The 18,889-nt window shown below is 44.0% G+C and overlaps 1 protein-coding gene across 2 annotated transcripts in view; it reads left to right on the top strand.

Moving 5' to 3' along the window:
- Nucleotides 1-18,889, top strand: part of trappc9 (trafficking protein particle complex subunit 9) — a 320,599-nt gene that overhangs the window by 36,833 nt on the left and 264,877 nt on the right. For both annotated transcript variants that reach the window (XM_061882643.1, XM_061882642.1), the window contains 2 exons: nucleotides 9,046-9,189; nucleotides 18,695-18,821. In XM_061882643.1, coding sequence (XP_061738627.1) covers nucleotides 9,046-9,189; nucleotides 18,695-18,821 — 271 coding nt within the window. The remainder of the gene's footprint in view (nucleotides 1-9,045; nucleotides 9,190-18,694; nucleotides 18,822-18,889) is intronic.

The following is an 18,889-nucleotide window of genomic DNA, read 5'->3' as shown; positions in this document are numbered from 1 at the left end:
TGGAGTACTGGCTGTCCAGAGTCGGGACCCAGGATGGACCGCTCGCCTGTATCGGTTGGGGACATCTTTACACTGCTGATCCGCCTCCGCTTGAGATGGTTTCCTATGGACGGGACTCTCGCTCCTGTCTTGGATCCGCTTGAACTGGACTCTCGCGGCTGTGTTGGAGCCACTATGGATTGAACTTTCTCAGTATCATGTTAGACCCGCTCGACATCCTTTGCTTTCGGTCCCCTAGAGGGGGGGGGCCTTTAAATAGACCTCCTTTTTAGACCAGTTGATCTGCCGCTTCTTTTCTTTTTCTCCTATGTCCCCCCCTCCCTTGTGGAGGGGGTCCGATCCGCTGACCATGGATGGAGTACTGGCTGTCCAGAGTCGGGACCCAGGATGGACCGCTCGCCTGTATCGGTTGGGGACATCTTTACACCGCTGATCCGCCTCCGCTTGAGATGGTTTCCTGTGGACGGGACTCTCGCTCCTGTCTTGGATCCGCTTGAACTGGACTCTCGCGGCTGTGTTGGAGCCACTATGGATTGAACTTTCTCAGTATCATGTTAGACCCGCTCGACATCCTTTGCTTTCGGTCCCCTAGAGGGGGGTGGGGCCTTTAAATAGACCTCCTTTTTAGACCAGTTGATCTGCCGCTTCTTTTCTTTCTCCTATGCCCCCCCCCCTCTCCCTTGTGGAGGGGGTCCGATCCGATGACCATGGATGGAGTACTGGCTGTCCAGAGTCGGGACCCAGGATGGACCGCTCGCCTGTATCGGTTGGGGACATCTTTACACTGCTGATCCGCCTCCGCTTGAGATGGTTTCCTGTGGACGGAACTCTCGCTCCTGTCTTGGATCCGCTTGAACTGGACTCTCGCGGCTGTGTTGGAGCCACTATGGATTGAACTTTCTCAGTATCATGTTAGACCCGCTCGACATCCATTGCTTTCGGTCCCCTAGAAGGAGGGGGTTGCCCACATCTGAGGTCCTCTCCAAGGTTTCTCATAGTCAGCATTGTCACTGGCGTCCCACTGGATGTGAATTCTCCCTGCCCACTGGGTGTGAGTTTTCCTTGCCCTTTTGTGGGTTCTTCCGAGGATGTTGTAGTCGTAATGATTTGTGCAGTCCTTTGAGACATTTGTGATTTGGGGCTATATAAATAAACATTGATTGATTGACATGAATACACATAACAACATGGGTGCTAGTTTAGCCTGGCGTGAAGATAGCAGAGTGAAAAACCTCCCTAGCCTGAAACAAAAACAACAAACAAACTGTAGAGACTAAGACAGGGGAAGGAGCAGAATACAAAGGGTGAGGACCAGGTGAGGACTCTAGTCAATAGTCTAGTCAATTTTTTTTCCCTTGGCCTCAGTCTGCACCCCCACTCCAGGGCCTAGGCTAAGACCGATTTTTTTATTTTATTTTAATCTTCTGTTTACCTGTATGTCATCTTTTTTGTAAGGGGCGCTGGAAGCCGGCAGACCCGTCAGCGATCCTGTTCTGTCTCCCTGTAATGTTTGTCTGATCTTGAATGGGATTGTGCTGAAAATTTTAATTTTCCTGAAGGAACTCTCCTGACGGAATAAATAAAGTACTATCTAATCTAATCTAATCTAATCTAATCTAATCTAATCTAATAAACAAAAATGAGCCACCTAGCAACAAGATAACTGAACCAAGGGAGCGTTGAAAAACCGGCCACTAAACAAAGGATTATACACAGATTGTATAACCTTGTGTGACAAATATAGTTGCTTCACTTCCACCTGCGTGCTCGTCCTGTCATTTTTATTCACTTTAATTAGTCAAATATAGATATTTTATAAATATCTCTGTTCTGTTAAGCCACTAATGATAACATACGGTGCTGTTCCGGGCTGCAGCTTGAAGTGTCGTCGTATTTACTGTAATAATGGACAAATAAATCATCGAGGCCACCCTGAGAGGGACAAGCGGTAGAAAATGGATGGAAGTTTATTTGTAGAACACAATCCAAAGGGTTGTGAGGGTTGGACTCCGCCAAGGCTGTCCTTTGTCACCCATTCTGTTCATAACTTTTATGGACAGAATTTCTAGGCGCAGTCAAGGCGTTGAGGGGATCCTGTTTGGTGACCGCAGGATTAGGTCTCTGCTTTTTGCAGATGATGTGGTCCTGATGGCTTCATCTGACCGGGATCTTCAGCTCTCACTGGATCGGTTTGCAGCCGAGTGTGAAGCGACCGGAATGAGAATCAGCACCTCCAAGTCCGAGTCCATGGTTCTCGCCCGGAAAAGGGTGGAATGGGGAGGAGACCCTGCCCCAAGTGGAGGAGTTCAAGTACCTAGGAGTCTTGTTCACGAGTGGGGGAAGAGTGGATCGTGAGATCGACAGGCGGATCGGTGCGGCGTCTTCAGTAATGCGGACGTTGTACCGATCCGTTGTGGTGAAGAAGGAGCTGAGCCGGAAGGCGAAGCTCTCAATTTAGCGGTCGATCTACGTTCCCATCCTCACCTATGGTCATGAGCTTTGGGTCATGACCGAAAGGATAAGATCACGGGTACAAGCGGCCCAAATGAGTTTGGGTCTCTCCCTTAGAGATAGGGTGAGAAGCTCTGCCATCCGGAAGGAACTCAAAGTAAAGCCGCTGCTCCTCCACATGGAGAGGAGCCAGATGAGGTGGTTCGGGGATCTGGTCAGGATGCCACCCGAACGCCTCCATAGGGAGGTGTTTAGGGCACGTCCAACCGGTAGGAGGCCACGGGGAAGACCCAGGACACGTTGGGAAGACTATGTCTCCCGGCTGGCCTGGGAACGCCTCGGGATCCCCCGGGAAGAGCTAGACGAAGTGGCTGGGGAGAGGGAAGTCTGGGTTTCCCTGCTTAGGCTGTTGCCCCCGCGACCCGACCTCGGATAAGCGGAAGAAGATGGATGGATGGACAATCCAAAGTGCTTTACAAATGCATACAATTACAAGAAGGCAAATAGAAATAAAAAATAAATAATAAACATCATTAAATAATATATATATATATTTTTTTTTAAATGAATTAAAAAAAAAAGAAGCGCCCTATTTTCCGTATGAGCCACACCCACTAAATTTTGAAAAACAAAACCTTTTCACGTATAGGCCGCTCTGAACAATAGGCTGCAGATATATATATATATATATATATATATATATATATTGTGAATTGAGTTATTTACACAGAAAGATTTCATAAATGTTTATTTACTTACCTTAATGGTGTCTGCCACACGGCAGTAAAACGTCTGATCAAACAAAACGTCAGTCATGGTCATGGACCCACTAGCAGCGCAAGCTAGCTCCCCAATCAGCTAAACAGACTCAATAACGTTTTGGTGAATTTACTGAGGAATTTGTGAAACTGAAATGAAAAACAAATGCCGTTGTAAGTTAATAACACTAATTCAGACAATTGTAACCGTGTTAGCATATTAGCTAATGCTAACCACTCAAGCTTGATTACATTACGATAGCACGTAGAAATATGCATGAAAACACTACCATCAAGCTGACATTTAGTAAGTATGAATTGTTTGTTGTATTTAAAACACACAGAGTGATGAATGAGTAAAACATACGAGTAGTAACGCAATGGACGACTAGCTGACAGAACGGCACTTGTACTTCCAGTTTAAGGCACTAAACGGAAGGAAATACTATAGACCAGGGGTCACCAACGCCCGTAAGGACCAGATGAGTCGCCCGCTGGCCTGTTGTAAAAATAGCTCCAATAGCAGCACTTACCAGTTAGCATCTATTTTTTTTAATTTTATTTATTTACTAGCAAGCTGGTCTCGCTTTGCCCGACATTTTTAATTCTAAGAGAGACAAAACTGAAATAGAATTTGAAATTCCAAGAAAATATTTTAAAGACTTTGTCTTCACTTGTTTGAATAAATTCATTTTTTTTTTTTTACTTTGCTTCTTATAACTTTCAGAAAGGCAATTTTAAAGAAAAAATACAACCTTTAAAATGATTTTGGGATTTTTTAAACACATTTACCTTTTTACCCTTTAAATTCCTTCCTCTTCTTTCCTGACAATTTAAATCAATGTTCAAGTAAATAAATTTTTTTTATTGTAAAGACTAATTTAATTCTTAATTTTAGCTTCTTTTTTTTTCAAAGAAGAATATTTGTGAAATATTTCTTCAAACTTATAATTAAAATTCCCAAAAATTATTCTGGCAAATCTAGAAAATCTGTAGAATCAAAGTCTTTTGAATTTCTTATAAAAATGTTTTTCTGGAAAATCTAATGAATTGTCTTTGTTAGAAATATAGCTTGGTCCAATGTGTTATATATTCTAACAAAGTCCAGATTGGATTTTAACATAGACTTGTCCAGGGTGCACCCCGCCTTCCGCCTGATTGTAGCTGAGATAGACACCAGCGCCCCCCGTGACCCCAAAGGGAATACGCGGTAGAAAATGGATGGATGGATAAAACATGTAATCAAAATCCTAAAATTAATCTTAATCAGGAAAAATGACTAATGATGTTCCATAAATTCTTTTTTTAATTTTTTCAAAAAGATTCTAATTAGTTAGTTTTTTTCAGTTTTTTTCCCGTTGAATTTAGACTTTTAAAGAGTCAAAATTAAAGATAAACTATGTTTCAAAATTAAATTTTCATTTTTTCTGTGTTTTCTCCTCCTTTAAACTGTTCAATTAAGTGTTTTTTTCATCATTTATTCTTTACAGAAAACCTTCCGTAGAAGGAAAAAAAATGTACGACGGAATGACAGACAGAAATGCCCATTTTCTACATATATATATATTTATTTATTAAAGGTAAATTGAGCAAATTGGCTATTTCTGGCAATTTATTTAAGTGTGTATCAAACTGGTAGCCCTTGGCATGAATCAGTACCCAAGTAGTAGCTCTTGCTTTCAAAAAGGTTGGTGACCCCTCCTTTTAGACGTTCAACGCGCATCACCTGCAGTGAGTCAATTCGTCCAGAAGATGGCGCCATAGCAGAAACAATAACACACCTTTTCAGTGTCTCTGTAGATGGTTGATGAAAAGTATTTGTTGAACACAAAACATTATGGCGGTTAGCGAAGAAAAGTCCCATAAATTAGCCGGAATGTTTTATTATCTGTAAGATTGAAAGTGGAGGAAAAAAGTAGTGATTTATAGTCATGAACATCAAACAATTATTGTTGTGATTGTATCCAGTATTTGATCGCATACTTAAAGGGGAACATTATCACAATTTCAGAAGGGTTAAAACCAATAAAAAATCAGTTCCAAGTGGCTTATTTAATTTTTCGAAGTTTTTTTCTAAATTTTACCCATCATTGAATATCCCGAAAAAAGGTTTTAAAGTGCCTGATTTTCGCTATCTGTGAAGCCACCGCCCCGTTTTCCTGTGACGTCATCTAGTGCTGCCAATACAAACAACATGGCGGATAGCACAGCAAGATATAGCGACGTTAGCTCGGATTCAGACTCGGATTTCAGCGGCTTAAGCGATTCAACAGATTACGCATGTATTGAAACGGATGGTTGGAGTATGGAAGCAGATAGCGAAAACGAAATGGAAGAAGAAACTGAAGCTATTGAGCGAATAGCTATTGACGCTATTCGGCGATCGCCTTCTAACCAACGATTGAGTGTCGCAGGATATCCATACATCTTTGTGCCATGTCTGCCTTAGCATCGCCGGTAAAATGTGCAGGAGCAACTTAAATCCGTCGATTGGTAAGTGTTTGTTTGGCATTAAATGTGGGTGGAGGGAAAGGCTGGATGCAAATATAGCTACAAATGTACATACAGCTAGCCTAAATAGCATGTTAGCATCGATTAGCATGCCTTGCTAATCGATGCACACTCCACGTAAGACAAGTTGAATCCGTCCCTTATGGTGTTGTTACACCCTCCGACAACACACCCACGAGGCATGATGTCTCCAAGGTATGGAAAACAGTCGAAAAAACGGAAAATAACAGAGCTGATTTGACTTGGTGTTTGTAACGTGTTTGAGAAAATGGCGGATTGACTATCAATCATCAATCAATGTTTATTTATATAGCCCCAAATCACAAATGTCTCAAAGGACTGCACAAATCATTACGACTACAACATCCTCGGAAGAACCCACAAAAGGGCAAGGAAAACTCACACCCAGTGGGCAGGGAGAATTCACATCCAGTGGGACGCCAGTGACAATGCTGACTATGAGAAACCTTGGAGAGGACCTCAGATGTGGGCAACCCCCCCCACCCTCTCTAGGGGACCGAAAGCAATGGATGTTGAGTGGGTCTAACATGATACTGTGAAAGTTCAATCCGTAGTGGCTCCAACACAGCCGCGAGAGTTCAGTTCAAAGCGGATCCAAGACAGCAGCAAGAGTCCCGTCCACAGGAAACCATCTCAAGCGGAGCCGGATCAGCAGCGTAGAGATGTCCCCAACCGATACACAGGCGAGCGGTCCATCCTGGGTCTCGATTCTGGACAGCCAGTACTTCATCCATGGTCATCGGACCGGACCCCCTCCACAAGGGAGGGGGGGACATAGGAGAAAAAAGAAAAGAAGCGGCAGATCAACTGGTCTAAAAAGGAGGTCTATTTAAAGGCTAGAGTATACAGATGAGTTTTAAAGTGAGACTTAAATGCTTCTACTGAGGTAGCATCTCGAACTGTTACCGGGAGGGCATTCCAGAGTACTGGAGCCCGAACGGAAAACGCTCTATAGCCCGCAGACTTTTTTTGGGCTCTAGGAATCACTAATAAGCCGGAGTCTTTTGAACGCAGATTTCTTGCCGGGACATATGGTACAATACAATCGGCAAGACTACCTACGTCAGGGGTGCCCATTACGTCGATCGCGATCGACTGGTCGATCTCGGAGGGTGTGTCAGTCGATCTCAAGCCAGGCATTAAAAAATAGACATAAAAATGAGCAATCATCACTCATACCAAGACTTCACTTTCGTCAGTTGTTTGACATTCTCGGAACTCCGAGGATCTTGTGAGATGACGCTGGCTGCTGCGAGCTCATATTTAAGAAAAAAATCACTAACAGGGCGGACGCAAAGAAACACATTTTATTTCTAGAGACTCCGTACCTACTGTCAAAACTCTAAAGACCGACTGCACAGTTCCTGTCTTCACCATAAAAGACCTGTTTCATCCTGCCTGTGCTAACAAAATAAGAGTCTCAGAAAGCTAGCGTGCACAAGCTAGCAAGCTACGGAGTTTGATGCCAATGTATTTCTCCCCCGCCCTCAGCGACCGCTTTCTCACTTGCTTGCCCACCCGCACACTCACCTGCTGCCAGACATCAAAGGGCCACACACATATGCTACTCTCATAACAAAGTGTTTAAAAACGAGTATGCAAGTTGGACAAATGAGATGCCAAATCCAACCACTTTCATGTGGTATTGGACAGAAAGGAGGACTTTTTTTCTCCTCCATTTGAAAACGTGGGCGTTATCATCATTACTGTCTAATTCCAATCAATGCAAGTCATCAGAATCAGGTAATACACCAACTTATATTCTTGTCTTCATGAAAGAAAGGAATCTATGTGTGTTAAACATGCTTGTATTATCATTAAACACATTTAACTTGCTTCACAGTGGCAGAGGGGTTAGTGCGTCTGCCTCACAATACGAAGTTCCTGCAGTCCTAGGTTCAAATCCAGGCTCGGGATCTTTCTGTGTGGAGTTTGCATGTTCTCCCCGTGAATGCGTGGGTTCCCTCCGGGTACTCCGGCTTCCTCCCACTTCCAAAGACATGCACCTGGGGATAGGTTGATTGGCAACACTAAATTGGCCCTAGTGTGTGAATGTGAGTGTGAATGTTGTCTGTCTATCTGTGTTGGCCCTGCGATGAGGTGGCGACTTGTCCAGGGTGTACCCTGCCTTCCGCCCGATTGTAGCTGAGATAGGCGCCAGCGCCCCCCGCGACCCCGAAAGGGAATAAGCGGTAGAAAATGGATGGATGGACATTTAACTTGTTTACAAAAATGTCTCTTTCATAAATAAATAAATATAAATTATAAATAGGAATGAGGTAGATCTCCTCGACTTGGTCAATTGAAAAGTAGCTCGCCTGCAGAAAAAGTGTGGGCGCCCCTGACCTATGTGATGTCAGGTTGTGACGTCATCACTCCGAGTGTGAATAATAGAAAGGCGTTTAATTCGCCAAAATTCACCCATTTAGAGTTCGGAAATCGGTTAAAAAAATATCAATCAATCAATCAATGTTTACTTATATAGCCCTAAATCACTAGTGTCTCAAAGGGCTGCACAAACCACCACGACATCCTCGGTAGGCCCACATAAGGGCAAGGAAAACTCACACCCAGTGGGACATCGGTGACAATGATGATTATGAGAACCTTAGAGAGGAGGAAAGCAATGGATGTCGAGCGGGTCTAACATGATACTGTGAAAGTTCAATCCATAATGGATCCAACACAGTCGCAAGAGTCCAGTCCAAAGTGGGTCCAACTCAGCAGCGAGAGTCCCGTTCACAGCGGAGCCACCAGGAAACCATCCCAAGCGGAGGCGGATCAGCAGCGCAGAGATGTCCCCAGCCGATACACAGGCAAGCAGTACATGGCCACCGGATCGGACCGGACCCCCTCCACAGGGGAGAGTGGGACATAGAAGAAAAAGAAAAGAAACAGCAGATCAACTGGTCTAAAAAGGGAGTCTATTTAAAGGCTAGAGTATACAAATGAGTTTTAAGGTGAGACTTAATTGCTTCTACTGAGGTAGCATCTCGAACTGTTACCGGGAGGGCATTCCAGAGTACTGGAGCCCGAACGGAAAACGCTCTATAGCCCGCAGACTTTTTTTGGGCTTTGGGAATCACTAATAAGCCGGAGTCCTTTGAACGCAGATTTCTTGCCGGGACATATGGTACAATACAATCGGCAAGATATATAAAATATATATATATATATATATATATATATATATATAAAATATATGGTCTTTTTTTCTGCAACATCAGGGTATATATTGACGCTTACATAGGTGTGCTGATAATTTTCCCCTTGTAGACTAAGGTGTCAATCATCTCCCCTGCAGGCACTCACCGAGGCTGGGCTGCCGTTCAAATGCGTCTCCTGCACGAGCTGGTGTATGCCTCCCGCCGCATGGGCAACCCCGGCCTCTCCGTACGCCACCTGTCCTTCCTGCTGCAGACCATGCTGGACTTCCTGTCGGATCAAGGTGGGTAGAACACACACACGGAGAACGGGATAGAGAGAAGTTTGAAAAGGTGCCCGTGAGCCGCCTCCTATGCAACATTTAGCGACAGCCACCCTGGCCTTTGGTGATAGCAGCATGCTGCTCATTCACAAAGCCTCTCCTTCTTGGAGCCAGTGCAACATTGTGCGCTGAGCAGAAATCCTGCACAGCCAGTCTGAGCTTTTAGCCAAACAGCGTGAGCCAGACAATCCGCTGGCCGCACAAAAGAGGCCCGAGTAATCCTCCGTGAGGTATGACGCAGATCACACCAGCTCGGACAATCAAACCATTACATTCTCACCAAAGAGAGCTGCTGCTAATTGAAGACAGCAGGAGCGTGTTCGGTACGTCCAGAACAACAACTTAATGCATACATACCGCTTAGACTTCATCACGTCCATACAGACAATTGGAAGCAGGCTTACATGTTGTACATGACTGCCAGATGGTCACAATAACAGAAGATTTGAGGAAATACCAATCATACAACTTACTAAATACAATCAAACCCATGCATTTTGAAGTTTGAAAGTGTCAAGTATTTCCAATCAAATAGAATGTAAATAGCAGTATCAGCTGCCAAGAAGTAGGTACACAGTCAAAAAATGTTCTACAACCTCCCAGTATGTCATAACACTCAATACTGGGCTCTGATCATAAACAACAACAATAGTCAAGTATTAAGAAGTCACTTCCGCAATTGACTAGAATTATCAAAATCTGGTAAATATTGTACATATTACATATTGTAATGAATAGGGACGGCGTGGCCGTGCGCAACCCGAGGGTCCCTGGTTCAAATCCCAACTAGTACCAACATCGTCACGTCCGGTGTCCTGAGCAAGACACTTCACCCCTGCTCCTGATGGGTGCTGGTTGGCGCCTTGCATGGCAGCTCCCTCCATCAGTGTGTGAATGTGTGTGTGAATGTGGAAGTAGTGTCAAAGCGCTTTGAGTACCTTGAAGGTAGAAAAGCGCTATACAAGTACAACCCAGAATGCGTATGTTGGTACATTATATATATATATACTTGTAGTGTGTATATTGTACATACTGTCATGAAGGTGTTTACTACGTTTATATATATACACATACACACACTGCATTCTTCGGAGTATAAGTCGCTCCGGAGTATAAGTCGCACCTGCCGAAAATGCATCATAAAGAAGGAAAAAACATATAAGTCGCGTTTTTTCATGGTAATTTATTTGATAAAATACAACAGCAAGAATAGACATTTGAAAGGCAATTTAAAATAAATAAAGAATAGTGAACAACAGGCTGAATGAGTGTAGGTCAGGGGTGCCCATTACGTCGATCGCGAGCTACCAGTCGACCGCGGGGGGTGTGTCAGTCGATCTCCAGCCAGGCTTTTAAAAAAAATAGACCTAAAAATTAGTGATCATCAATCTTCACCAAGACGTCACTTAAATGACATTCACGGTACCGGAGGGTCTTGTGAGATGACGCTGGCTGCTGCAAGATCATTATTATTATGACCACGATGACCACACCTACTGTGAAGCATGGGGGTGGAAACATCATGCTTTGGGGCTGTTTTTCTGCTAAGGGGACAGGACGATTGATCCGTGTTAAGGAAAGAATGAATGAGATTTGGAGCCAAAACCTCCTTCCATCAGTGAGAGCTTTGAATGCTTGACCAAATACTTATTTTCCACCATCATTTACAAATAAATTCTTTAAAATTCCTATAATGTGATTTCCTGGATTTCACATTCTGTCTCTCACAGTTGAAGTGTACCTATGATGAAAATTACAGACCTCTGTCATCATTTTAAGTGGGAGAACTTGCACAATCGCTGGCTGACTAAATACTTTTTTGCCCCACTGCGACTTGTCCAGGGTGTACCCCGCCTTCCGCCCGATTGTAGCTGAGATAGGCGCCAGCGCCCCCCGCGACCCCAAAAAAGGGAATAAGCGGTAGAAAATGGATGGATGGATGGATATATTTATATATACTTGCAGTGTTTATATTGTACATATAACATATTGTTATGAAGGTGTCTGTTACTACATTATAAATATACAAACTTTCAGTGTGTATATATAACATTGATGTAAGGTTTTGAAGTCATTTTAGAGGACTTTGAAGGCTACAAAGGTGACTCCCATTATCTGCATCTTCCAAGCGTTTTTTAAGCATCTTCAAAATTCTAAGAATAAAAAGTGTGTTCTTTTTATTCTTCTCTCATAATGATTGTGAACAATAGACAGAATTCCAAAAAAAAAGTGCAGTTCCCATTTGACAGTAGTGGTTGATTATTGTGGAGGAGATGAGATGTGAACGGAGTACACTTAGTGCATTTTGGATGGTTCTATAGAAGGCTTAGTGGGCGGGATAGAGGAGCCCCTGTTGACTCCATAGCTGGCCTTTTTTTGGGTTACAGTTGTTGGGATATACTAATGTTGTTGCCCTAGGGTAGTGAAGTGAAGTGATATGTCCCACTCTCCCTTGTGGAGGGGGTCCGGTCCGATCCGGTGGCCATGTACTGCTCGCCTGTGTATCGGCTGGGGACATCTCTGCGCTGCTGATCCGCCTCCGCTTGGGATGGTTTCCTGCTGGCTCCGCTGTGAACGGGACTCTCGCTGCTGTGTCGGATCCGCTTTGGACTGGACTCTCGCGACTGTGTTGGATCCATTATGGATTGAACTTTCACAGTATCATGTTAGACCCGCTCGACATCCATTGCTTTCCTCCTCTCCAAGGTTCTCATAGTCATCATTGTCACCGACGTCCCACTGGGTGTGAGTTTTCCTTGCCCTTTTGTGGGCCTACCGAGGATGTCGTAGTGGTTTGTGCAGCCCTTTGAGACACTAGTGATTTAGGGCTATATAAGTAAACATTGATTGATTGATTGAATTATATTTATATAGCGCTTTTTCTCTAGTGACTCAAAGCGCTTTACATAGTGAAACCCAATACCTAATTTTTACATTTAAACCAGTGTGGGTGGCACTGGGAGCAGGTGGGTCAAGTGTCTTGCCCAAGGACACAACGGCAGTGACTAGGGAGGCTGAAGCGGGGATCGAACCTGCAACCCTCAAGTTGCTGGCACGGCCGCTCTACCAACCGAGCTATACCGCCCCAATGATAATAATAAATAGTATAATATATATAATATTTGAATAATATAAATATATTCTACATTTAAGTACAGTCAAAGAACATATGTTTATAAAGTCTGATGGCTGTCGGTATGAAGGACCTCCTGTGTCGTTCCGTGTTACATTTTGGGAGTCTGAGACTTCCACTGAACGTGCTCATTCTCTCCATAAGGTCCTAGTGTAGTGGGTGGGAGGTATTGTAAACTGGATAACACATGGCACACTGACAAAGCTTAACCTATCTTTACTATAACAATCTACAAGGTAAATATAGTTACTTTTTTTTTTCTTCCCCTCCATTTTTCTGCTTTCTTTTGTATTTCAAGTTATCATTACGTATACTGTATGTGTTGTTGCATTTGAAACAACTGTATTGTTGATCATAGAGGTCATTATTGTTATTATTTATTATCAATAGTGCTATTTGTATTGATCCATATGTAGTGTAATAATGCTCATTGTCATTTCCGTATCATTATTTATTTTGCTAACTGCTTCTTTCTTGGACTTTTACCATCATATTTGTACATATCTGTTCTGTTATTGTTGTTGTCGTCTCTCTGTCTAATCCCCTTCTTGTCTCTGCAAATTCCCCCTAAGTCTTCTTTTTTTTCTTCCTTCTATCCCCTCCTGCTCCGGTCGGGCTGCTCCAAACATGAATAAAAATCTGTTTAATAAAGTGGAATACGCATAAGGCAACAAGAGAAACAGTAAAGTAAATGTGTGCATCAGATATAGATTCTTTTACATCAGGGGTGTCAAACTCATTTTAGATGGGGGGGGGCCACATGGAGAAAAATCTACTCCCAAGTGGGCCGGACTGGTAAAATCCCAGCACGATAACTTAAAAATAAAGACACCTTCAGATTGTTTTCTGTGTTTAAACATAGAAGCATATTCTGAAAATGTACAAATAATAATGTTGTTGTTTTTTTACACTTACATGTTGCGGTTAATAGTATTCTATCTTTATTTGTCGTTATTTATATTTTCTGAATGAATGATGTAATAATGTTCATCAGTCAACTCCATGGTGTTCATTTTCAACCAATCAAGATAAAAAAATATCAAAATCAATTTACAGCATGCCGTGTATGTAGTTTGATAATTTTCCTCGATTGATGTACTAATATCATGTGGTTTATTTTGTACATATGTACCATCATCTACAGCAGGGGGCGCCAACCTTTACCACTCAAAAAGCCATTTTGACCCGTTATACAAAATAAAGAAAACTATGGGAGCCACAAAACTCTTTTGAAATTCAAAATGAAATAACACAGCGTACAAAGTTTTGTTTTGTGCTATGTATTAACCTGGGGTCTCAGACACGTGGCCCGCACCTTAATAGGAAAATTTAATATTAAAGCGGCCCGCGAGCTTTATTTGAATGCCGCTTGACAACATCACATTTGCCGCCCGTCTCAATTTTTCCGGGAGACTACAGAGTTTCAGGGCAACTGTTCTCTCGAATGTCTGCTGGTTTTCACCCAAACAACAATAATAAGAGCGTGCTATGATAACAATGCGTTTAGCGCCCTCTACAACCGTCACAAACAGCTTACCAGCCCATTCACATGTTGTATGAGGCTTCTGCAGACACACATAAGCGACTGCAAGGCATACTTGCTCAACAGCCATACAGGTTACACAGAGGGTTGCGATATAAACAACTTTAGCACACTTACTAATATGCGCCACACTGTGAACCCACACCAAACAAGAATGACAAACACATTTCGGGAGAACAGCCGCACTGTAACACAACATAAACACAACAGAACAAATACCCAGAATCCCATGCATCCCTATCTCGTCCGGGCTACATTATACGCCCCCGCCCACCTCAATTGACGCACGGAGAGGGGGGTGTACAATGTAGCTCAGAAGAGTTAGGGATGCATGGGATTCTGGGTATTTGTTATGTTGTGTTTATGTTGTGTTACAGTGCGGATGTTCTCCCGAAATGTGTTTGTCATTCTTGTTTGTGTGGGTTAACAGTGTGTCGCATATTAGTAAGAGTGTTAAAGTTGTTTATATCACAACCCTCAGTGTGACCTGTATGGCTGTTGAACAAGTATGCCTTGCAGTCGCTTGCACGTTGAGTCAGCAGCCACACAAGAATGACGAACACATTTCGGGAGAACATCCGCACTGTAACACAACATAAACACAACAGAACAAATACCCAGAATCCCATGCATCCCTATCTCATCCGGGCTACATTATACGCCCCCGCCCACCTCAATTGACGCACGGAGAGGGGGGGGGGTGTACAATGTAGCTCAGAAGAGTTAGGGATGCATGGGATTCTGGGTATTTGTTATGTTGTGTTACAGTGCGGATGTTCTCCCGAAATGTGTTTGTCATTCTTGTTTGTGTGGGTTCACAGTGTCGCATATTAGTAAGAGTGTTAAAGTTGTTTATATCACAACCCTCAGTGTGACCTGTATGGCTGTTGAACAAGTATGCCTTGCAGTCGCTTGCACGTTGAGTCAGCAGCCACACACCAAATGTGGCGGGCCGGCCCCCAGATAGCATGGTATTAAAGCGGACGCGACGACATCTTTGAGAGGACGTTCAAAGCATTGCCATCACGGCATGCCCTCAATATTGTTGTCCGGGTGAATATCTGAGAATGTCATCCTGGGGAGATTTCTGGGAGAGGCACTGAAATCCGGAAAAATGGGGGGCGTCGGCAAGTATGCAGCTGAGCCACATCAGAGTGATCCAAGAGCCGCATGCGGTCCCGGAGCCGCGGGTTGCCGACCCCTGATCTACAGAGATACAAATAATAGCTATTGCAACATCCAGTAGCTCTCAATTTACCAATCGATCTACGTTCCCATCCTCACCTATGGTCATGAGCTTTGGGTCATGACCGAAAGGATAAGATCACGGGTACAAGCGGCCCAAATGAGTTTGGGTCTCTCCCTTAGAGATAGGGTGAGAAGCTCTGCCATCCGGGAGGAACTCAAAGTAAAGCCGCTGCTCCTCCACATGGAGAGGAGCCAGATGAGGTGGTTCGGGCATCTGGTCAGGATGCCACCCGAACGCCTCCCTAGGGAGGTGTTTAGGGCACGTCCAACCGGTAGGAGGCCACGGGGAAGACCCAGGACACGTTGGGAAGACTATGTCTCCCGGCTGGCCTGGGAACGCCTTGGGAACCCCCGGGAAGAGCTAGACGAAGTGGCTGGGGAGAGGTAAGTCTGGGCTTCCCTGCTTAGGCTGCTGCCCCCGCGACCCGACCTCGGATAAGCGGAAGATGATGGATGGATGGATGGATGGATGGAACATCCAGTAGACACACGTAGAAGAGCTGTTTCTTTCTATCAAAAATTTCAGGTTGATTTGTATACTTAGCAAACTCATCCTGCGGGCCGGATAAAACCTGTTTGCGTGCCTGATCCGGCCCGCGGGCCGTACGTTTGGCACCCCTGCTCTACATCAACAATGTGATTAGTCCGAGTAGATGGACAGGACGGACAAACAAAATGTCAGCTGGTGTCCTAGCTGAAGCCTGCCTGACACTTTCCCCAAGTCCAGCATTTCATCTTGTAGTAGCGTGCACACTTTGTTATTGTTTCCTACCACCTCTTTAATTGCAGTTTCATATTTATACTGCAGCACAGAGGCTGGCTTGCAGTAAACAACATTAGTTGGACTACACTTAGTCTCCCACTTTTAATTCACAACTTTTCAGAGCTGTACTTTTGACTTCTTGTCCAGCTTTGGCAGTCTGGGTGTGTTTGCCTGCAAGGTGTTATTGAACATGTCATGCAGGTGATTGTAGGTTTGTGGATGGACATTGACAGGCTCTGATTTGTATGTCCCTGCTGCAGAAGCCTCCACCTTACTTTTCATATGCAATGATTGCATCCAGCTATTGACAGATTACAGCGAGCCACGTGTCTTTATATTCCATCAGTGCTTGAAGAGGAACCATACATTCCAAGACCCCTAAAATGCCTATCCTCCATACTTTGGATAAGAAAATATCATACCACGGTTATCATTGTTGTCAATGGGCTCTAAAAGTACTTATACAAGTTTGATTTACAAACAATAGACACAATTAATTTTCTTGGCAAAAAAAACATGAAATATTGTTCGGCGTTTTTATTTTTATTTGCCTATATCAGGGGTCGGCAACCCGCGGCTCCGGAACCGCATGCGGCTCTTTGGCAACTCGGTTGCGGCTCAGCTGCACAATCGCCGACCGCCCAGACTGTTACGGGGGGATTCCGGATTTTGGTGCCTTTCCCGGACATCACCCGGGGTCAACGTTCTCTGATTTTCGTTCGGACTACAACATTGAGGGCGTGCCGTGATGGCTTTATTTTTAATGTCATCGCGCCCGCCTTTCACGCAATGCTATCTGCGTGCCAGCCGGACGCATGCATTTCGCTGCTTCTATCGTCACATGTACGAGATTCTAACAGATTTCTTTGCGCCGTGTGTAATGTTCTATATTGTCAATGGAACATCAAAGTTTTGGGCTTTTTTTGTAAGCACCATTTATTGAACAAGCGTCAACATGCAGTCCACACGTATCTCTTATGTGTGACTGCCATCTACTGCTCACACAACCAGAATGAATCCGTACATGTCCAATTTTTGAGAAAATGACAGTTTGAAAAATGTGGGACTGTTTCTTTACCTTAGAGAAGGGGTGCCCATTACGTCGATCGCGAGCTACCAGTCGACCGCGGGGGGTGTGTCAGTCGATCTCCAGCCAGGCTTTTAAAAAAAATAGACCTAAAAATTAGTGATCATCAATCTTCACCAAGACGTCACTTAAATGACATTCACGGTACCGGAGGGTCTTGTGAGATGACGCTGGCTGCTGCAAGATCATTATTATGAAAATATGGGTTGTACTTGTATAGCGCTTTTCTACCTTCAAGGTACTCAAAGTGCTTTGACACTACTTCCACATTTACCCATTCACACAAACATTCACACACTGATGGAGGGAGCTGCCATGCAAGGCGCTAACCAGCACCCATCAGGAGCAAGGCTGAAGTGTCTTGCTCAAGGACACAACGGACGTGACGAGGTTGGTACTAGGTGGGATTTGAACCAGGGACCCTCGGGTTGCGCACGGCCACTATCCCACTGCGCCATGCCGTCCCTAAATATGACCGAGAGGAAGGCGAGAAACACTTTTTATTTCAACAGACTCTCGCGCCGTACCTTCCGTCAAAACTCTAAAGGCCGACTGCACATTTCCTATCTTCACAATAAAAGCCCTGCTTCATGCTGCCTGCGCTAACTAAATACAGAGTCTCGGAAAACTGGCGCGCACAAGCGATCCCTCAGAAAGCTGGCGTGCACATCACTTGTGCACGCCAGCTTTCCGAGACTCTTATTTTGTTAGCGCAGGCAGCATGAAGCAGGGCTTTTATTGTGAAGATAGGAAATGTGCAGTCGGCCTTTAGAGTTTTGACGGAAGGGACGGCGCGAAAGTCTGTTGAAATAAAAAGTGTTTCTCGCCTTCCTCTCTGTCATTTTTTCATAATAATGAACTGGCAGCAGCCAGCGTCATCTCACAAGACCCTCGGGTGCCGTGAATGTCAATCAAGCAAGCTACGGAATTTGCCGCCAATGTTTTTCTTGTAAAGTGTATGGAAGCTGGATGAATTAGATGCCAAAAACCAACCACTTTCATGTGGTATTGTACAGAAAGGACAACTTTTTTTCTCCTCCATTTGAAAATGTGGGCGTTATCATCATTATTGTCTGATTCCAATCAATGCAAGTCATCAGAATCAGGTAATACACCAACTTATATTCTTGTCTTGGTGAAAGAAAGACATCTATATGTGTTACACATGCTTGTATTATCATTAAACACATTTAACTTGTTTACAAAAATGTCTCTTTTATAAATAAATAAATATAAATGATATATATAAATGAGGTAGATCCCCTCGAGTTGGTCAATTGAAAAGTAGCTCGCCTGAAGAAAAAGTGTGGGCACCCTTGTTCTAGATTTTCTGGGGTCACACGTAAGGAACCAGGTGTCAAATGTCAAACTGGAGTGTTGCTACAAATGTGACAATTTCTCATGCTAACTGAGGGAAATGACATCATTGTTGACTTGTACTATCGGCACATGACTTCCTAGCAGGCAAGTGTCCTTCCACGCTCTCCAGCCTCACCCGGCCAAAGCAATTTTTCCGGCCGGGTGAGCAGTAATGTTCCCCTTTTAAAGCTATTCATGGTACAATAAGGCTTATCATTTTTATTTGAAGACTTGGTATTGCTGAGAGAGGCTCAGCTCACAGGCCATTAATGTTGCCTTATTTATAGCTCTACTTTTTTAACTGATGATCTATTTTCTTTCTACACGTTGCAGAGAAGAAAGAAGTGACCCAGAGTCTGGAGAACTACACCTCCAAGTGCCCAGGTGGAATGGAGGTCATCACCCTACCTGATGGTCTGAAGCTGCCCGCCGTGCCCTTTACCAAGCTCCCCATTGTACGGTAAGTCAGCAGCCAGCCCTGCACTAGACATTTCTTTCCTCAGGGTTAAAAAGCAAATCATCACTTTT

This window comes from Nerophis ophidion, linkage group LG21 (assembly GCF_033978795.1).
Source record: "Nerophis ophidion isolate RoL-2023_Sa linkage group LG21, RoL_Noph_v1.0, whole genome shotgun sequence".
Classification (NCBI taxonomy): domain Eukaryota; kingdom Metazoa; phylum Chordata; class Actinopteri; order Syngnathiformes; family Syngnathidae; genus Nerophis; species Nerophis ophidion.
Note: the sequence above shows the minus strand (reverse complement) of the source record. Positions and strands in the feature narration are given on the sequence as shown.